Source organism: Oncorhynchus mykiss, chromosome 16 (assembly GCF_013265735.2).
Source record: "Oncorhynchus mykiss isolate Arlee chromosome 16, USDA_OmykA_1.1, whole genome shotgun sequence".
NCBI lineage: Eukaryota > Metazoa > Chordata > Actinopteri > Salmoniformes > Salmonidae > Oncorhynchus > Oncorhynchus mykiss.
In genome coordinates this window covers 2,759,104-2,781,591 of record NC_048580.1, presented here as the reverse complement: position 1 = coordinate 2,781,591, position 22,488 = coordinate 2,759,104, and the positions used below count along the sequence as shown (strand labels likewise).

The 22,488-nt window shown below is 48.2% G+C and overlaps 1 protein-coding gene across 1 annotated transcript in view; it reads left to right on the top strand.

The window, feature by feature from the left end:
• The first annotated feature begins 114 nt into the window (after positions 1-114).
• The window catches only part of LOC110492799 (visual pigment-like receptor peropsin), a 33,704-nt gene continuing 11,330 nt past the window's right edge, over positions 115-22,488 (top strand). Inside the window, exons 1-3 of the mRNA XM_036945863.1 lie at positions 115-164; positions 5,399-5,660; positions 15,859-15,958. Coding sequence (XP_036801758.1) covers positions 115-164; positions 5,399-5,660; positions 15,859-15,958 — 412 coding nt within the window. The remainder of the gene's footprint in view (positions 165-5,398; positions 5,661-15,858; positions 15,959-22,488) is intronic.

Sequence of the window (22,488 nt, the reverse complement as noted above, 5' to 3'; positions counted from 1 at the left end):
GGTGGACTTTATTTAACTAAGTGTCACATGGTCTCAGTATATATACACCTGTTCTGAAAGGCCCCAGAGTCTGCAACACCACTCAGCAAGGGGCACCACCAAGCAAGCGGCACCATGAAGACCAAGGAGCTCTCCAAACCGGTCAGGGACAAAGCTGTGGAGACGTACAGATCAGGGTTGAGTTATAAAAAAATATCAGAAACTTTGAACATCCCAAGGAGCACCATTAAATCCATTATTAAAACATTTAAAGAATATGGCACCACAACAAACCTACCAGGAGAGGGCTGCCCAACAAAACTCACGGACCAGGCAAGGAGGGCATTAATCAGAGAGGCAACAAAGAGACCAAAGATAACCCTGAAGGAGCTGCAAAGCACCACAGAGGAGATTGGAGTATCTGTCCATAGGACCACTTTAAGCCGTACACTCCACAGAGCTGGGTTTTACGGAAGAGTGGCCAGAAAAAAGCCATTGCTTAAAGATAAAAACAAGCAAACACATTTGGTGTTCACCGAAAGGCATGTGGGAGACTCCCCAAACATATGGAAGAAGGTACTCTAGTCAGATGAGACTAAAATTGAGCTTTTTGGCAAAAAAAAAAACCATTATGTCTGGCACAAACCCAACACCTCCCATCACCCCGAGAACTCCATCCCCAAGTGAAGCATGGTGGTGGCAGCATCATGCTGTGTGGATATATTTAATTGGCAGGGAAACTGGTCAGATGGATGGATGGTGCTAAATACAGGGAAATTCTTGAGTGAAATCTGTTTGAGTCTTCCAGAGATTTGAGACTGGGACAGAGGTTCACCTTCCAGCAGGACAGTGACCCTAAGCATACTGTTCAAAGCAACACTTGAGTGGTTTATGGGGAAACATTTAAATGCCCAGACCTCAATCCAATTGAGAATCTGTGGAATGACTTAAAGATTGCTGCACACCAGCGGAATCCATTGAACTTGAAGGAGCTGGAGCAGTTTTTCCTTGAAGAATGGGCAAAAATCCCAGTGGCTAGATGTGCCAAGCTGAAAGAGATATATACCAAGAGACTTATGCATTTTAAGTTTGTTCACAGAGTGTATTTAACACCAAGGAATCGTTTTATGATGAAATTGGCCCCAAGTCCCAACTATTCACTGTATCCCCTAAATCAGGTAGGCACATTCCTTTACATGATGTGGGAGTGCCCCTGCAGTTAAATGCTTCTGGGACAAAGTTACAACATTCATTTTAAAGTGCATGTTATTTAACGATGATAGCTCCTTGAATATCTTAATGTCAGAGATGGTTACAGCTGGCAGGCAGCGCCACAGAAAAAAACATGTTGACTCTAAGATGGCAGCCATCTCAATTTAACCAGTAGATACAGTAACTAACTGAAGTTATAGCGTTATAATTATCGACATGAGAGAATGAATGGTGCTAGTCAAGGAACAATTGCGGTCTGGAAAAATATTATTGTCCCTGTAAAGGATTATCTCAGTTAAAGCCAAACACATACAGATAAACAATCTATAAAGCCCAACACATACAGATAAACAATCTATAAAGCCCAGACATGTTGGATGGGTGGAGTAGAGGGAGGTTGGAGTAGAGGGAGACATGTTGCGTGGGTGGGGTTAGGGGAGGTTGGGGCTGGATGGAGATATGTTGGATGGGTGGGGTTAGGGGAGGTTGGGCTGGAGGGAGCCATGTTGGATGGGTGGGGTTAGGGGAGGTTGGGCTGGAGGGAGCCATGTTGGATGGGTGGGGTAGAGGGAGGTTGGGGTAGAGGGAGACATGTTGGATGGATGGGGTAGAGGGAGGTTGGGCTGGATGGAGACATGTTGGATGGGTGGGGTTAGGGGAGGTTGGGCTGGAGGGAGCCATGTTGGATGGGTGGGGTTAGGGGAGACATGTTGGATGGGTGGGGTTAGGGGAGGTTGGGGTGGAGGCTCACTTCTGTTATATTTTTGTCTCTCTTTACATACTCAATGTGTTGTTATGTTTTGTCTCTGTGATGCGAGCAAACTATTAAATTATATTAATTTGTGCATTCTGCATGTAGTTCCCCCATCAAGAAAAATGGAAAAACGTATACAAATTTGGTCAAAAATAAAGGGGATTGTCTCTCACCTAAATCAACTGGTCAAGGACTTTTGTAGCCCTCTCTCCACCTCTCTAGGGGACGTGGAACCCCACGGCTGTGTGGCTCATGATCGGGTATGAGTGGAATGCTTTGGACTGGTGACCATTGATCCTGTAACACCTTAAATGCCGGGAGGAGCGAGACCTCTTAATCTGTAAATTGAGACTTAAAATAACAGGTGTTATTATTGGAAGCCATGCTGAGAAAAAAATATTTTTGAAATTGCTACTGAGATAATTATTCAAATTAGTTTTATGTGCACCAGAGCTTTTCCCCTGAAAACAATTATCAGATATGATTTTTAATTTTTTAATTGCTTAAGTAGGCCTATATCTGAATTTCTATCCTGTCGGTGAAATGTTTCAGTGAATGTGTGTGTCTCATCTCTTCTCCAGGTTGGCTGTCGTTAGGGGAGACATGTTGGATGGGTGGGGTTAGGGGAGACATGTTGGATGGGTGGGGTTAGGGGAGACATGTTGGATGGGTGGGGTTAGGGGAGACATGTTGGATGGGTGGGGTTAGGGGAGACATGTTGGATGGGTGGGGTTAGGGGAGACATGTTGGATGGGTGGGGTTAGGGGAGACATGTTGGATGGGTGGGGTTAGGGGAGGTTGGGGCTGGGTGGAGACATGTTGGATGGGTGGGGTTAGGGGAGACATGTTGGATGGGTGGGGTTAAGGAAGGTTGGGGCTGGATGGTGACATGTTGGATGGGTGGGGTTAGGAGAGTTTGGGGCTGGAGGGAGACATGTTGGATGGGTGTGGTTAGGGGAGGTTGAGGCTGGAGGGAGACATGTTGGATGGGTGGGGTAGAGGGAGACATGTTGGATGGGTGGGGTTAGGGGAGGTTGGGGCTGGATGGAGACATGTTGGATGGGTGGGGTCAGGGGAGGTTGGGGCTGGATGGAGACATGTTGGATGGGTGGGGTTAGGGGAAGGTGGGGCTGGATGCAGACATGTTGGATGGGTGGGGTTAGGGGAGACATGTTGGATGGGTGGGGTTAGTGGATGGGTGGGGTTAGTGGATGGGTGGGGTTAGGGGAGGTTGGGTTGGGCTGGGCTGGAGGGAGACATGTTGGATGGGTGGGGTTAGGGGAGGTTGGGGCTGGATGGAGACATGTTGGATGGGTGGGGTCAGGGGAGGTTGGGGCTGGATGGAGACATGTTGGATGGGTGGGGTTAGGGGAGGGTGGGGCTGGATGGAGACATTTTGGATGGGTGGGGTTAGGGGAGACATGTTGGATGGATGGGGTCAGGGGAGGTTGGGGCTGGATGGAGACATGTTGGATGGGTGGGGTTAGGGGAGGGTGGGGCTGGAGGGAGACATGTTGGATGGGTGTGGTTAGGGGAGGTTGAGGCTGGAGGGAGACATGTTGGATGGGTGGGGTAGAGGGAGACATGTTGGATGGGTGGGGTTAGGGGAGGTTGGGGCTGGATGGAGACATGTTGGATGGGTGGGGTCAGGGGAGGTTGGGGCTGGATGGAGACATGTTGGATGGGTGGGGTTAGGGGAAGGTGGGGCTGGATGCAGACATGTTGGATGGGTGGGGTTAGGGGAGACATGTTGGATGGGTGGGGTTAGTGGATGGGTGGGGTTAGTGGATGGGTGGGGTTAGGGGAGGTTGGGTTGGGCTGGGCTGGAGGGAGACATGTTGGATGGGTGGGGTTAGGGGAGGTTGGGGCTGGATGGAGACATGTTGGATGGGTGGGGTCAGGGGAGGTTGGGGCTGGATGGAGACATGTTGGATGGGTGGGGTTAGGGGAGGGTGGGGCTGGATGGAGACATTTTGGATGGGTGGGGTTAGGGGAGACATGTTGGATGGATGGGGTCAGGGGAGGTTGGGGCTGGATGGAGACATGTTGGATGGGTGGGGTTAGGGGAGGGTGGGGCTGGATGGAGACATGTTGGATGGGTGGGGTTAGGGGAGACATGTTGGATGGGTGGGGTCAGGGGAGGTTGGGGCTGGATGGAGACATGTTGGATGAGTGGGGTTAGGGAAGGTTGGGGCTGGATGGAGACATGTTGGATGGGTGGGGTTAGGGGAGGTTGGGGCTGGATGGAGACATGTTGGATGGGTGGGGTTAGGGGAGGTTGGGGCTGGATGGAGACATGTTGGATGGGTGGGTTTAGGGGAGACATGTTGGATGGGTGGGGTTAGGGGAGACATGTTGGATGGGTGGGGTTAGGGGAGACATGTTGGATGGGTGGGGTTAGGGGAGACATGTTGGATGGGTGGGGTTAGGGGAGCCATGTTGGATGGGTGGGGTTAGGGGAGCCATGTTGGATGGGTGGGGTTAGGGGAGACATGTTGGATGGATGGGGTTAGGGGAGCCATGTTGGATGGGTGGGGATAGGGGAGACATGTTGGATGGGTGGGGTTAGGGGAGCCATGTTGGATGGGTGGGGTTAGGGGAGACATGTTGGATGGGTGGGGTTAGGGGAGCCATGTTGGATGGGTGGGGATAGGGGAGGTTGGGGCTGGATGGAGACATGTTGGATGGGTGGGGTTAAGGGAGACATGTTGGATGGGTGGGGTTAGGGGAGACATGTTGGATGGGTGGGGTTAGGGGAGACATGTTGGATGGGTGGGGTTAGGGGAGACATGTTGGATGGGTGGGGTTAGGGGAGACATGTTGGATGGGTGGGGTTAGGGGAGACATGTTGGATGGGTGGGGTTAGGGGAGACATGTTGGATGGGTGGGGTTAGGGGAGACATGTTGGATGGGTGGAGGCTTGCTTCTGTTATATTTGTGTCTCTCTTTACATACTCAATGTGTTGTTATGTTTTGTCTCTGTGATGTGAGCGAACTATTAAATTATATGAATTTGTGCATTCTGCATGTCGTCCCCCCATCAAGAAAAATGAAAAAAACGTATACAAATTTGGTCAAAAATAAAGGGGATTGTCTCTCACCTAAATCAACTGGTCAAGGACCTTTGTAGCCCTCTCTCCACCTCTCTAGGGGATGTGGAACCCCACGGCTGTGTGGCTCATGATCGGGTATGAGTGGAATGCTTTGGACTGTTGACCATTGATCCTGTAACACCTTAAATGCCGGGAGGAGCAAGACCTCTTAATCTGTAAATAGAGACTTAAAATAACAGGTGTTATTATTGGAATCCATGCTGAGAAAAAAATATTTTTGAAGTTGCTACTGAGATAATTATTCAAATTAGTTTTATGTGCACCAGAGCTTTTCCCCTGAAAACAATTATCAGATATGATTTGAAATTTTTTAATTGCTTAAGTAGGCCTATATCTGAATTTCTATCCTGTCGGTGAAATGTTTCAGTGAATTTGTGTGTCTCGTCTCTTCTCCAGGTTGGCTGTCGTTGTTTGGCAACAGTCTCGTGATATTGGTGCTGTACAGACAGAGGGCCTCCCTGCTGCCTACAGACTTCCTCACGTTGAACCTGGCTATCTCGGACGCGAGCATCTCCATGTTCGGGTACTCCAGAGGGATTTTGGACATCTTTAACCTCTTCAGAGATGACGGCTTTTGGATCACCTGGTTCTGGACCTGCCAGGTTAAGAGATAAATATTGGTTGATTGGTTGCTTGGTTGGATAGTTGGTTGGTTGTTGCTATCCGGGTTCTTTGGGACGTCCCTATCCTAAATGTACGGAAGAGTATTAGGGCCAAGTGAAGAGAAACATCAAACTGCTCGTGGTTGGTGGCACTTGCATTATTATTGTTGTTTGCATGATAGTACTTTTTTTTAAAAGTGGCAATATTTCCAGAATAAAGTGGCAATAATTAGAAAATAAAGTTGAAATTAAATTGTGTAAAAAAAGTGAAAATGTTTCTAGAATAAAGTGCCAATATTTCTAGAATGAACTCGAAATGTAATTTCTCAGTTATATTTTAAGATTTATGTAAGGGGATTTGGTTAAGCATGTCTTCTTGGTTTCCCGTTGCTGTGAAACGCCTCAGTTAGATGACCCAGTGGAAACTATACTTTAGAATTGGCTTTAGGTCAGAAGGAAATCCTTTCTCTTTTATATCATTTATTTTATCTTTATTTGACCTTTTATTTAACTAGTCGAGTCAGTTAAGAACAAATTCTTATTTTCAATGACGGCCAACCAGGGAACAGTGGGTTAACTGCCTTGTTCAGGGGCAGAACAATGACGGCCAACCAGGGAACAGTGGGTTAACTGCCTTGTTCAGGGGAACAGTGGGTTAACTGCCTTGTTCAGGGGAACAGTGGGTTAACTGCCTCGTTCAGGGGAACAGTGGGTTAACTGCCTGTTCAGGGGAACAGTGGGTTAACTGTCTTGTTCAGGGGCAGAACAATGACGGCCAACCAGGGAACAGTGGGTTAACTGCCTTGTTCAGGGGCAGAACAATGACGGCCAACCAGGGAACAGTGGGTTAACTGCCTTGTTCAGGGGCAGAACAATGACGACCAACCAGGGAACAGTGGGTTAACTGCCTTGTTCAGGGGGCAGGAGGACAGATGGACCCCCTTTAGTGCATCATAGCCATATTATTGTAGGTGTTATGGAAAAGGAGGAGCCGTGGTTGCATAAATAGGTAGAGACGGGTGGGTTGTTTGTGTGTGTGTGTGTGTGTGTGTGTGTGTGGGTTGCAAAAAGTGGGGGCAAAATAAACAAATGGCCATCAAAACTACACACACACACACACACACACACACACACACACACACACACACACACACACACACACACACACACACACACACACACACACAGAGAGAGTTTCCCCCTGGCAATTTCAGACTGTAGGAATAAACTCTTCTAAAGACCATGGTGCATTCTTGCCACTGTCACTGAAAGCTGCGTAGCCTAGGCAACAACCTTTCAGAAAGGTAACTATTAACGACTGTATCCGTGGTGATTCACTAACAGGAGTATTTGCCCCTTAAGGCAGCCATCCTTCTAACGACAATAGGCTCGTTGGCTACGACAGCACACCCAATAAAACTAATTATTTTGGGATCCTTGAGACCGGGGGCTATGCGTGTGCATGTCCCATGTCAAATTCACTACAACGCCTCTATTTTACAGCCCATTACCCAGTACCCTAACTTGTAGGCTAATGGTACATTTTAGTGGGCAAGTGAAAGTCAATTATAGGGCTGTTCAACGGCTGAGGGCGCAGGGGTAAGAGGAAACTCACTGTATTTCCAGTGCTAGAGGCGTCACTACAGTCCCTGGTTCGATTCCAGGCTGTATCACAGCGGTCTAAGCCACTGCATCTAGAGGCGTCACTACAGTCCCTGGTTCGATTCCAGGCTGTATCACAGCGGTCTAAGCCACTGCATCTAGAGGCGTCACTACAGACCCTGGTTCGATTCCAGGCTGTATCACAGCGGTCTAAGCCACTGCATCTAGAGGCGTCACTACAGTCCCTGGTTCGATTCCAGGCTGTATCACAGCGGTCTAAGCCACTGCATCTAGAGGCATCACTACAGACCGTGGTTCGATTCCAGGCTGTATCACAGCGGTCTAAGCCACTGCATCTAGAGGCATCACTACAGACCCTGGTTCGATTCCAGGCTGTATCACAGCGGTCTAAGCCACTGCATCTAGAGGCGTCACTACAGACCCTGGTTCGATTCCAGGCTGTATCACAGCGGTCTAAGCCACTGCATCTAGAGGCGTCACTACAGACCCTGGTTCGATTCCAGGCTGTATCACAGCGGTCTAAGCCACTGCATCTAGAGGCGTCACTACAGACTGTGGTTCGATTCCAGGCTGTATCACAGCGGTCTAAGCCACTGCATCTAGAGAAGTCACTACAGACCGTGGTTCGATTCCAGGCTGTATCACAGCGGTCTAAGCCACTGCATCTAGAGGCATCACTACAGACCCTGGTTCGATTCCAGGCTGTATCACAGCGGTCTAAGCCACTGCATCTAGAGGCGTCACTACAGACCCTGGTTCGATTCCAGGCTGTATCACAGCGGTCTAAGCCACTGCATCTAGAGGCGTCACTACAGACCCTGGTTCGATTCCAGGCTGTATCACAGCGGTCTAAGCCACTGCATCTAGCGGCGTCACTACAGACCCTGGTTCGATTCCAGGCTGTATCACAACCGGCCGTGATGGGGAGTCCCATAGGGCGGCGCACAATTGGCCCAGCGTCGTCCGGGTTAGGGTTTGGCCGGGGGTAGTCCGTCATTGTAAATTACGTCTTACCTGACTTGCCCAGTTAAATACAAATGGTGTAAACGAAGCTAATCTGAGGCACTGTTTGAATATATGCTAATTTAGGCTACCACTGGTCCCCCTTACAGAGGCCGTTAGGTTATAATAATGGAACCTAAAATTACTGTCTTAGAGGGGGCTTTAACCAAACCCCAGGCCCCCCTGCTCAGTGGCAAGGTCCATGACAGGAGCTGAACCACATGGGTGTGGCTGAAATAGCCCCCCCCCCCCCCGACCCACCTGTCTCTATATCTATGTACTGAACCACATGGGTGTGTGTGTGTGTGTATTAGCCTCCCCCGACCCACCTGTCTCTATACCTATGTACTGAACCACATGGGTGTGGCTGAAATAGCCCCCCCCGACCCACCTGTCTCTATACCTATGTACTGAACCACATGGGTGTGTGTGTATTAAGTCTGTGTATAGCCCCCCCCCCCCACCCCCTCCGACCCACCTGTCTCTATACCTATGTACTGAACCACATGGGTGTGGCTGAAATAGCCCCCCCCCCCGACCCACCTGTCTCTATACCTATGTACTGAACCACATGGGTGTGGCTGAAATAGCCCCCCCCCCGACCCACCTGTCTCTATACCTATGTACTGAACCACATGGGTGTGTCTGAAATAGCCCCCCCCCCCCCCCCCCCCCCCCCGACCCACCTGTCTCTATACCTATGTACTGAACCACATGGGTGTGTCTGAAATAGCCAAATCCCCTAATTTGATGGGGTGTCGACATACTTTTGTATATGTAGTGTATTCTCTCCAAATGTAGTCTGAACAGGTGAGAAACATGGTGGAGGAACGTGGATCATTGAAGAGGGACTATACATCACTTTAAAACGCATTCATTTCAATGGAACTCAATATTCATGTTTGGACATGACAAAATTACCATGATTTGTAAAACATGTACCTCAGTCCTCATTTTAACAATGTTTATTCTACCTATAAAATCCAATGAAGCAGGCCTAAAATAATGAAAGTCATATTGTTGAGATTAGTAAAAATGCTATGTCTTTTCAAGTTTGATCTCATGCTCTTCGGATTGTATAAGGCGCCAAAGTACCTTTCAACGATAAATGATTTATTCTATATTTGGTCAAGATACTCATGATGGTTTTAGATCCATGATTGAGGGGGGCTTGGAGTCTAGAGTATAGAACCTGTGCTATTTCAGATTCCTCTTTCCAGAAGAGTCCAAATGAGTCCTAGGCTGAGCTAGACTAGGGCTCACCTGGAAAGAGCCAGAGTGAAGGGAGGCCCTTTCCTAATGTCTTGTAACAATCCAGAGTGAAGGGAGGCCCTTTCCTAATGTCTTGGACCAATCCAGAGGGAAGGAGGTCCATTTCCTAATGTCTTGGACCAATCCAGAGGGAAGGAGGTCCATTTCCTAATGTCTTGGACCAATCCAGAGTGAAGGGAGACCCTTTCCTAATGTCTTGGACCAATCCAGAGTGAAGGGAGACCCTTTCCTAATGTATTGGACCAATCCAGAGTGAAGGGAGACCCTTTCCTAATGTATTGGACCAATCCAGAGTGAAGGGAGAGCCTTTCCTAATGTCTTGGACCAATCCAGAGTGAAGGGAGAGCCTTTCCTAATGTCTTGGACCAATCCAGAGTGAAGGGAGAGCCTTTCCTAATGTCTTGGACCAATCCAGAGTGAAGGGGGCCCATTTCCTAATGTCTTGGACCAATCCAGAGTGAAGGGGGCCCATTTCCTAATGTCTTGGACCAATCCAGAGTAAAGGGGGTCAATATTCTAATGTCTTGGACCAATCCAGAGTGAAGGGGGCCCATTTCCTAATGTCTTGGACCAATCCAGAGTGAAGGGGGCCCATTTCCTAATGTCTTGGACCAATCCAGAGTGAAGGAGGTCCATTTCCTAATGTCTTGGACCAATATTCTAATATCTTGAACGAATCTAGATGAATGCAGTGAAGGAGTGAGAAGGGGGATTAAGACTAGGACTAGTATTCATGTGGGTAGAAGGTTAATCTGTAATCAGATTATGGCTGTGGACCGTGGAGCCAGGGTTCCTGTACCATCTGTCAACAACCACATACCCATTGGAATCTGGAAGCCTGGTCCCAGATCTGTTTGTTTTGTCAACAACCGGGTGGTTGTTGCAACAGCACAAACAGATCTGAGACCAGTTAGGAATTTGGGGATTCCATCTGAAAAACCATTAGGCAATATAATATGTTGAGACAAGTACAGACAATGTTGGTGTCGTGTCTGTAGAGTGAACTGGAATGACAGGATTCCTTTACCTCAGATCAGTGTTGGAAAAGAACTGCTGTGAATCCATGAGAAAGAAAGCCTTCAAAATACAAATTTGTGTCTTCAGTATGAAATACAGATCTGCCTGGTCCCAGATCTGTTGGTGACCACGCCCATTAGGGTTGTCAAAGAGAGCACAAATAGATCTGGGACCAGGCTATTTTCAAATACGTCTCTCAGCCTGAAATAACGAACGCAAAGCAAACTTAATATCTCAATCTTTTGATACAACGTTACCTATTTCATTTCCTGCATCGGTATAGTCGGAGAAATCTGCTTGAACTATGTATATATATTTATATTTATTTTTTACCTACATGTATGTTTGCCTCTGCTCCTCTCTCCCTGAGGGGTTTTAACTCGCAACTCAAATAAACGTCATACTTGGTTGGTACTTTAGGAATTTCTGACTGCTTTATTTACCTTAGTGAAGGTTAGCCCGTGGTCAAGGCCTGATATCCTGCTAGCTACTCTGTGAGAGGACCCTCTGTGGATTTAGGACCTACAACAACATTGGTGTAACAATAACTGCCTCAGTGCCAGTCACAGGCTGTGTCTGAAATGACCTGTGTGGAGAACGACATTTCACCAGGGCTCACATAGGGTACATAGTAGTTCAGTATACAGGGAATACAGGCGCCATTTTGGATCCAGAGTCTCCCTACCGTTATGAGAGAGTCTAAGCTCAGAAGCGGAGATGTAGAGATATAACCAGGCCTGTAGCTATGTGTTATAATTAGGTTCATGAGCAGAAGGAAGGGAGAAGGGAGGCTTCCACACCTTTGTTCTAGAAAACAGCCTTACTTAATGATCTCACCTCTCAGCCATTGCTGTTATCTCAGGTTTTTAATGGGAGGAGAGAACAATATTGGGATAGGAAGCATTCCCCTCTCTTGTGTCTTTAGAGAGATGTGGAGGAAAGTAAAGTAGAGACGGAGGGAGGGAGGGAGCAAAGAGAGAGAGAGAGAGAGAGAGAGAGAGAGAGACAGAGAGAGACAGAGACAGAGACAGAGACAGAGACAGAGACAGAGAGAGAGAGAGAGAGAGAGAGAGAGAGAGAGAGAGAGAGAGAGAGAAAGAGAGAGAGAGAGAGAGAGAGAGAGAGAGAGAGAGAGCGAGAGAGAGAGAGAGAGAGGGAGGGAGCGAGACAGAGACAGAGACAGAGAGGGGGTAAGTGGAGTGAGAGAGTGAGACAGAAAGCAAGAAGTTGAGGGAAGGAGAGAGAGAGAGAGGGAGGGAGCGAGAGAGACAGAGAGGGGGAGGGTAAGTGAAGTGAGAGAGAGACAGAAAGCAAGAAGTTGAGGGAAGGAGAGAGAGAGAGAGAGAGAGAGAGGGAGCGAGAGAGAGAGGGAGCGAGAGAGAGAGAGAGAGAGAGGGAGGGAGCGAGACAGGCATGTGAGAAGTATTAGCAGATTACTGCATCAGAGAGCGTGAAGGGACATGAACAGAAGTATTAGCAGATTACTGCATCAGAGAGCGTGACGGGACATGAACAGAACAGGTACACATGGGACATTCCACCCGTCTCTGAGTGGCTCCGTCAGGATGGGGACGTGGCGAGACCCTTTGGAGCTATTAGAGGAGGACTTCAAGTTTGGGGTCAATTCCATTTCTGAAATTCCAATTTATAGTTTACCTCCTGAAATGACTGAATTGAAATGGAATTGACCGTCGAGGACATAGGCAGAGAGGATGCAACTGTACAGTATGATACTGTAGGCCCAGATGTCTGACCCAGGTTGAGGTACAGGAATGACTTTGGTACGGAGGATACTTATTGCACAAATGGCCCTAAAGCAGAGTTCCAATAGTAGACAATAGTCGCAAATGATTCCTTGATCAACCATAATAAGCCTACAGAGATATTGGCTCCAGGCAGGCTTGGTTTGCCTCGTTCTACCTTCTCTGACTTACGGATCACATTCTGTTTCTCTGTAAACACATTAGTCAGTTGGTTTCACCAGCCTGAGGCTGGGTTAGAGTTAAGGTATTCTGGCATTACCACACGTTCAAGGAAAAGCCTGGAAGGGAAGTGCAGGAAAAGCCTAGAAGGGAAGTGCAGGAAAAGCCTAGAAGGGAAGGGCAGGAAAAGCCTAGAAGGGAAGGGCAGGAAAAGCCTGGAAGGGAAGGGCAGGAAAAGCCTAGAAGGGAAGTGCAGGAAAAGCCTAGAAGGGAAGGGCAGGAAAAGCCTAGAAGGGAAGGGCAGGAAAAGCCTAGAAGGGAAGGGCAGGAAAAGCCTGGAAGGGAAGTGCAGGAAAAGCCTAGAAGGGAAGGGCAGGAAAAGCCTAGAAGGGAAGTGCAGGAAAAGCCTAGAAGGGAAGTGCAGGAAAAGCCTAGAAGGGAAGGGCAGGAAAAGCCTAGAAGGGAAGGGCAGGAAAAGCCTAGAAGGGAAGGGCAGGAAAAGCCTGGAAGGGAAGTGCAGGAAAAGCCTAGAAGGGAAGGGCAGGAAAAGCCTAGAAGGGAAGTACAGGAAAAGCCTAGAAGGGAAGGGCAGGAAAAGCCTAGAAGGGAAGTGCAGGAAAAGCCTAGAAGGGAAGTGCAGGAAAAGCCTAGAAGGGAAGTGCAGGAAAAGCCTAGAAGGGAAGTGCAGGAAAAGCCTGGAAGGGAAGGGCAGGAAAAGCCTAGAAATTATTTTAGGGTTAAAAGAGGCAGACAGGGTTACAGCTGCAATATGTAACTTTTTGGGAGACCTGACCAAATTCACATAGAAATGTGTGTTACAGATCTGTCACTCTCATTGACAGCCAGTCTAAGAAGCAGTAGATCTGATCTATGTGAGCTAGTTCTATGCTTCTCGTTCTCATGTTTAGTTTTTTACTTTACTTTTACTTTGGGTTTTGTACACCAGCTACAAACAGCTGAAAATACAATATTTATGGTTATAGAAAAGCGCTTTCTATGGTACAATGATTCTATACACTATCCCTGCTTGTTTTGCCACATAAAAACTGAAATTAGGCAAAACTATTGGAATATTAGCTACCAGGAAATGGCAGAGTGATTTCTGCACAGTTAAGGGAGGCAGGCTGGGTTAAGGCTTGCACACATCACACCGAACGTGGGATCTAGGATTCCTCTGACCATCATTCAGTAGGCTGTGTGTTAAGGACCGTCCGCTGTAGACGTCTGACTGACAACATGTTCTTGTAATTATACATATAAAATCTGTTTGCACTCGGTTTTGCAAATTACTGCAGCTACTCTGTCGAGAGGTGCTAAGTACTCTCACTATTGTTGAGTCTGAGCCTATAGGGTTAAGGAAGAGTTTCCTATTGTTGTGTCTGAGCCTATAGGGTTAAAGGAAGAGTTTCCTATTGTTGAGTCTGAGCCTATAGGGTTAAGGAAGAGTTTCCTATTGTTGTGTCTGAGCCTATAGGGTTAAAGGAAGAGTTTCCTATTGTTGTGTCTGAGCCTATAGGGTTAAAGGAAGAGTTTCCTATTGTTGTGTCTGAGCCTATAGGGTTAAGGGAATAGTTTCCTACTGTTGTGTCTGAGCCTATAGGGTTAAGGGAAGTGTTTCCAGGCAGAAAGGGTTAGGGAAAAAGACCTGATTGACAGTAATGATATCATAGAAGCTCTTACAGCAGATCAAGAGTAATCAGTGACAGAAAAACAGCATGGGACCTCTCTAAGGGTTTACCTCTATGGTCACAACAGGATACAAGTCCAATCAAATGTTTTTATCACATGCGCCAAATACAACCTCACAGTGAAATGCTGAATACAACATGTGTAGACCTCACAGTGAAATGCTGATTACAACAGGTGTAGTAGACCTCACAGTGAAATGCTGAATACAACAGGTGTAGTAGACCTCACAGTGAAATGCTGAATACAACAGGTGTAGTAGACCTCACAGTGAAATGCTGAATACAACAGGTGTAGTAGACCTCCCAGTGAAATGCTGAATACAACAGGTGTAGTAGACCTTACAGTGAAATGCTGAATACAACAGGTGTAGTAGACCTTACAGTGAAATGCTGAATACAACAGGTGTAGTAGACCTTACAGTGAAATGCTGAATACAACAGGTGTAGTAGACCTCCCAGTGAAATGCTGAATACAACAGGTGTAGTAGACCTTACAGTGAAATGCTGAATACAACAGGTGTAGTAGACCTTACAGTGAAATGCTGAATACAACAGGTGCAGTAGACCTTACAGTGAAATGCTGAATACAACAGGTGTAGTAGACCTTACAGTGAAATGCTGAATACGACAGGTGTAGTAGACCTCACAGTGAAATGCTGAATACAACAGGTGTAGTAGACCTCCCAGTGAAATGCTGAATACAACATGTGTAGTAGACCTTACAGTGAAATGCTGAATACAACAGGTGTAGTAGACCTTACAGTGAAATGCTGAATACAACAGGTGTAGGTAGACCTTACAGTGAAATGCTGAATACAACAGGTGTAGGTAGACCTTACAGTGAAATGCTGAATACAACAGGTGTAGTAGACCTCACAGTGAGCGTGGATCTGTTGAGGCGGTATGCAAATTTGAGTGGGTCTAGGGTTTCTGGGATAATGGTGTGGATGTGAGCCATGAACAGCCTTTCAAAGCACTTCATGGCTACAGACGTGAGTGCTACGGGTCAGTAATCATTTAGGCAGCTTACTTTAGTGTTCTTGGGCACAGGGACTATGGTGGTCTGCTTGAAACATGTTGGTATTACAGACTCAGGTTGAAAATGTCAGTGAAGACACTTGCCAGTTGGTCAGCGCATGCTCGGAGTACACGTCCTGTTAATCTGTTTGAATGTTAACCTGTTTGAAGGTCTTACTCACATCGGCTATGGAGAGTGCGATCACACAGTCATCCGGAACAACTGATGCTCTCATGCATGCTTCAGTGTTGCTTGAATAATTTTGCACGCCCAATTTTTCAGTTTTTGATTTGTTAAAAAAGTTTGAAATATCCAATAAATGTCGTTCCACTTCATGATTGTGTCCCACTTGTTGTTGATTCTTCACAAAAAAATACAGTTTTATATGTTTATGTTTGAAGCTTGAAATGTGGCAAAAGGTCGCAAAGTTCAAGGGGGCCGAATACTTTCGCAAGGCACTGTATTATCTGATACAGACCAGAGCAACGTGTTATATTATCAGACTACAGCAAAAACAAACTAAATGGTCCCGCCCCTAAGGAATGTATGCTTCCAGTAACCTGTCAGTCATCACTGAGTGACAGGCAGAGACAGCCAGTCATTATCAGATGTGAACCAATAGCTTACTGACCCTCCCCCTATCTCCTCTCCTATAGGTTGATGGCTTCTTCACCTTGTTGTTTGGCCTGGCCAGCATCAACACCCTGACTGTCATCAGTGTCACCAGATACATCAAGGGATGCCAGCCTAACAAAGGTCAGAATAACAGAATAACATATAAATTATAACACAAAAGTCAGAATAACATATAAATTATAACAGCTAAACTATCATCTCGAGTAGGTTGACAAAACGCTGGTAACTTCCTCTGAATTCCCAGGTTTTCCAGAAATTCCGTTTTATGGTTAAAATCAAATCAAACTTTATTTGTCACATGTGCGAAACACAACAAGTGTTGACCTTACTGTGAAATGCTTACTCACAAGCCCTTAACCAACAGTGCAGTTCAAGAAGAGTTTAGAAAATATTTACCAAATAAACTAAAGTAAAAAATTATAAAAAGTAACACAATAAAATAACTGCCTTGTTTAGGGGCAGAATGACAGATTTTTACCTTGTCAGCTCGGTGATTTGATCCAGCAACCTGTCAGTTACTGGCCCAAAGCTCTAACCACGAGGCTACCTGCTGCTGCCCCCAATAACTATCAACAGCAAACTTAGGAAATTCCTCTGCATGTACATTTCCTCGGTGAAAACAATGTACTGAGCAAATGTCCAATTGGCTTTAACAAATTACCGTACAACAGACCATGTATTCACCCTGCACACCCTAATTGACAAACAAACAAACCAAAACAAAGCCAAAGTCCAAAAAAAGCTTCACTCCGTTTGCCATGTGGGTCTGCTATACAAATTGATGGAAAGTGGTGTTGGGGGAAAAACATCCAACATTATAAAATCCATGAACACAAACAACAGGTGTGCAGTTAAAATTGGCCAAAAATACGAACATTTCTTTACACAGGTCCGTGGGGTGAGAGCTTAAGCCCCACCCTCTTCAACATATATGTCAACAAATTGGTGAGGGCACTTGTTACGGTGCGTGAATGAGGACCCAAAAGCTAATTAACTTAAACAGAGCTTCTTTAATTACCAAACATAGGTAGGCTCAGACGGACCGGCAGATTCCGACAGGACAAGACAAGGTTACAGCAAAACATGACGACAGTCTGGTTCAGGCATGAAACACAACAAACAAGAATCCGACAAGGACAGGAACAAAAACAGAGAGAGATATAGGGGACTAATCAGAGGGAAAAGGGGAACAGGTGGGAGAAGGGGTGACGAGGTAGTCAAGAGGAGACAAGGAACAGCTGGGGGAAAGCGGGGGAGAAAAGGTAACCTAACAACGACCAGCAGAGGGAGACAGGGTGAAGGGAAAGGACAGAGACAAGACACAACATGACAGTACATGACAGTACCCCCCCACTCACCGAGCGCCTCCTGGCGCACTCGAGGAGGAAAACTGGCGGCAACGGAGGAAATCCTCGATCAGCGCACGGTCCAGCACGTCCCGAGAGGGAACCCAACTCCTCTCCTCAGGACCGTACCCCTCCCAATCTACGAGGTACTGGTGACCACGGCCCCGAGGACGCATGTCCAAAATTCTACGGACCCTGTAGATGGGTGCGCCCTCGACAAGGATGGGGGGGGGGGGGGGGGGAGACGAGCGGGGGCGCGAAGGACGGGCTTGATGCAGGAGACATGGAAGACCGGGTGGACGCGACGAAGGTATCGCGGAAGAAGAAGTCGAACTGCGACAGGATTAATGACCCGAGAAATACGGAACGGACCAATGAACCGCGGGGTCAACTTGCGAGAAGCCGTCCTAAGGGGAAGGTTCTGAGTGGAGAGCCAAACTCTCTGAGCGCGACAATATCTAGGACTCTTAGTTCTACGCTTATTAGCAGCCCTCACAGTCTGCGTCCTATAACGGCAAAGTGCAGACCTGACCCTCTTCCAGGTGCGCTCGCAACGTTGGACAAAAGCCTGAGCGGAGGGGACGCTGGACTCGGCGAACTGAGATGAGAACAGCGGAGGCTGGTACCCGAGGCTACTCTGAAAAGGAGATAGCCCGGTCGCAGACGAAGGAAGCGAGTTGTGGGCGTATTCTGCCCAGGGGAGCTGTTCTGACCAAGACGCAGGGTTGCGAAAAGAAAGACTGCGTAAGATGCGACCAATAGTCTGATTGGCCCGTTCTGCTTGACCGTTAGACTGGGGGTGAAAGCCGGAAGAGAGACTGACGGAAGCCCCAATCAAACGGCAAAACTCCCTCCAAAATTGAGACGTGAATTGCGGACCTCTGTCCGAAACGACGTCTGACGGAAGGCCATGAATTCTGAAAACATTCTCGATGATGATTTGTGCCGTCTCTTTAGCAGAAGGAAGCTTAGCAAGGGGAATGAAATGAGCCGCCTTAGAGAACCTATCGACAACCGTAAGAATAACAGTCTTCCCCGCTGACGAAGGCAGTCCGGTGACAAAATCTAAGGCGATGTGAGACCACGGTCGAGAGGGAATAGGAAGCGGCCTGAGACGGCCGGCAGGAGGAGAGTTACCGGACTTAGTCTGCGCGCAGACCGAACAAGCAGCCACGAAACGACGCGTGTCATGCTCCCGGGTGGGCCACCAAAAACGCTGGCGAATGGAAGCAAGCGTACCCCGAACGCCAGGGTGGCCGGCTAACTTGGCAGAGTGAGCCCACTGAAGAACGGCCAGACGAGTAGGAACGGGAACGAAAAGAAGGTTCCTAGGACAAGCGCGCGGCGACGGAGTGTGAGTGAGCGCTTGTTTTACCTGCCTCTCAATTCCCCAGACAGTCAACCCGACAACACGCCCCTCAGGGAGAATCCCCTCGGGGTCAGTGGAGGCTACTGAAGAACTGAAGAGACGAGACAAAGCATCAGGCTTGGTGTTCTTAGAGCCCGGACGATAAGAAATCACGAACTCGAAACGAGCGAAAAACAGCGCCCAACGCGCCTGACGCGCATTAAGTCGTTTGGCAGAACGGATGTACTCAAGGTTCCTATGGTCAGTCCAAACGACAAAAGGAACGGTCGCCCCCTCCAACCACTGTCGCCATTCGCCTAGGGCTAACCGGATGGCGAGCAGTTCGCGGTTACCCACATCATAGTTACGTTCCGATGGCGACAGGCGATGAGAAAAATACGCGCATGGGTGGACCTTGTCGTCAGAGAGGGAGCGCTGAGAAAGAATGGCTCCCACGCCCACCTCTGACGCGTCAACCTCGACAACGAACTGTCTAGAGACGTCAGGTGTAACAAGGATAGGAGCGGATGTAAAACGATTCTTGAGGAGATCAAAAGCTCCCTGGGCGGAAACGGACCACTTAAAGCACGTCTTGACAGAAGTAAGGGCTGTGAGAGGAGCTGCCACCTGACCGAAATTACGGATGAAACGACGATAGAAGTTCGCGAAGCCGAGAAAGCGCTGCAGCTCGACGCGTGACTTAGGGACGGGCCAATCAATGACAGCTTGGACCTTAGCGGGATCCATCTTAATGCCTTCAGCGGAAATAACAGAACCGAGAAATGTGACGGAGGAGGCATGAAAAGTGCACTTCTCAGCCTTCACAAAAAGACAATTCTCTAAAAGGCGCTGGAGGACACGTCGAACGTGCTGAACATGAATCTGGAGTGACGGTGAAAAAATCAGGATATCGTCAAGGTAAACGAAAACAAAGATGTTCAGCATGTCTCTCAGGACATCATTGACTAATGCCTGAAAGACAGCTGGAGCGTTAGCGAGGCCGAAAGGAAGGACCCGGTATTCAAAGTGCCCTAACGGAGTGTTAAACGCCGTCTTCCACTCGTCCCCCTCCCTGATGCGCACGAGATGGTAAGCGTTACGAAGGTCCAACTTAGTGAAAAACCTGGCTCCCTGCAGGATCTCGAAGGCTGAAGACATAAGAGGAAGCGGATAACGATTCTTCACTGTTATGTCATTCAGCCCTCGATAATCTATGCAGGGGCGCAGAGACCCGTCCTTCTTCTTGACAAAAAAAAACCCCGCTCCGGCGGGAGAGGAGGAGGGGACTATGGTACCGGAGTCAAGAGCTACAGACAAATAATCTTCGAGAGCCTTACGTTCGGGAGCCGACAGAGAGTATAGTCTACCCCGGGGGGGGGGTGGTTCCCGGAAGGAGATCAATACTACAATCATACGACCGGTGTGGAGGAAGAGAGGTGGCCCTGGACCGACTGAACACCGTGCGCAGATCGTGATATTCCTCCGGCACCCCTGTCAAATCACCAGGCTCCTCCTGTGAAGAAGAGACAGAGGAAACAGGAGGGATAGCAGACATTAAACATTTCACATGACAAGAGACGTTCCAGGAGAGGATAGAATTACTAGACCAATTAATGGAAGGATTATGACAAACTAGCCAGGGATGGCCCAAAACAACAGGTGTAAAAGGTGAACGAAAAATTAAAAAAGAAATGGTTTCACTATGATTACCAGAAACAGTGAGGGTTAAAGGTAGCGTCTCACGCTGAATCCTGGGGAGAGGACTACCATCCAGGGCGAACAAGGCCGTGGGCTCCTTTAACTGTCTGAGAGGAATGTCATGTTCCCGAGCCCAGGTCTCGTCCATAAAACAGCCCTCCGCCCCAGAGTCTATTAAGGCACTGCAGGAAGCTGACGAACCGGTCCAGCGTAGATGGACCGACAAGGTAGTGCAGGATCTTGAAGGAGAGACAGGAGTAGTAGCGCTCACCAGTAGCCCTCCGCTTACTGACAAGCTCTGGCCTTTTACTGGACATGAAGTGACAAAATGACCAGCGGAACCGCAATAGAGACAGAGGCGGTTGGTGATTCTCCGTTCCCTCTCCTTAGTCGAGATGCGGATACCTCCCAGCTGCATGGGCTCAGCACCCGAGCCGGCAGAGGAAGATGGTAGTGATGCGGAGAGGGGAGCGACGGAGAGCGCGAGCTCCTTTCCACGAGCTCGGTGACGAAGATCAACCCGTCGCTCAATGCGAATAGCGAGTTCAATCAAGGAATCCACGCTGGAAGGAACCTCCTGGGAGAGAATCTCATCCTTTACCTCTGCGCGGAGACCCTCCAGAAGACGAGCGAGCAAGGCCGGCTCGTTCCAGCCACTGGAGACAGCAAGAGTGCGAAACTCAATAGAGTAGTCTGTTATGGATCGATTGCCTTGACATAGGGAAGACAGGGCCCTGGAAGCCTCCTCCCCAAAAACAGATCGATCAAAAACCCGTATCATCTCCTCCTTAAAGTCCTGATACTGGTTAGTACACTCTGCCCTTGCCTCCCAGATTGCCGTGCCCCACTCACGAGCCCGTCCAATAAGGAGAGATATGACGTAGGCGACACGAGCAGTGCTCCTGGAGTAAGTGTTGGGCTGGAGAGAAAACACAATATCACACTGGGTGAGGAACGAGCGGCATTCAGTGGGCTCCCCAGAGTAACACGGTGGGTTATTGATTCTGGGCTCCGGAGATTCGAAAGCCCTGGAAGTGGCCGGTGGATCGAGGCGGAGATGGTGAACCTGTTCTGTGAGGTTGGAGACTTGGGTGGCCAGGGTCTCAACGGCATGTCGAGCAGCAGACACTTCCTGCTCGTGTCTGCCTAGCATCGCTCCCTGGATCCCGACGGCTGAGTGGAGAGGATCCGAAGTCGCTGGGTCCATTCTTGGTCGGATTCTTCTGTTACGGTGCGTGAATGAGGACCCAAAAGCGAATTAACTTAAACAGAGCTTCTTTAATTACCAAACATAGGTAGGCTCAGACGGACCGGCAGATTCCGACAGGACAAGACAAGGTTACAGCAAAACATGACGACAGTCTGGTTCAGGCATGAAACACAACAAACAAGAATCCGACAAGGACAGGAACAAAAACAGAGAGAGATATAGGGGACTAATCAGAGGGAAAAGGGGAACAGGTGGGAGAAGGGGTGACGAGGTAGTCAAGAGGAGACAAGGAACAGCTGGGGGAAAGCGGGGGAGAAAAGGTAACCTAACAACGACCAGCAGAGGGAGACAGGGTGAAGGGAAAGGACAGAGACAAGACACAACATGACAGTACATGACAGCACTAGAACAGTCCATAGTACCTGGCCTCACCCTCCTAGGATCTGAAGTCAAATGTCTACTGTTTCCTGATGATCTGGTACATCTGTCCCCAACCAAGGAGGGCCTACACCAGCACCTAGTTCTTCTACACAGATTCTGTCAGACCTGGGCCCTAACAGTAAATCTATGTAAGACAAAAAATAATGGTGTTTCAAAAAAGGTCCAGTTGCCAGGACCACAAATACAAATTCCATCTAGACACAGTTGCTCTGGATCTGGCCAAAAATACTTGAATCAGTTATAGAACCCATTACCCATTACCCTTTGTGGTTGTGATGTCTGGGGTCCGCTCACCAACCAAGATTTCACAAAATGGGACCATCAGCAAATAGAGACTCTGCATGCATAATTCTGCAAAAAAACATCCTCCGTGTACAACGTAAAACACCAAATAATACAGAGCAGAATTAGGCCTAGTACCTGGTAATTATCAAAATCCCAAAAAGAGCCGTTAAATTATACAACCAACTAAAATAAAGCGATTCCCAAACCTTCCATAACAAAGCCATCACCTACAGGAATATTTACCTGGAGAAGACTTGCATAAAATCCAGGGAAGTTCCTTGAGGGCCGTTGTGGTATCGGCTTGAGGGGGGGGGGGGGGGGG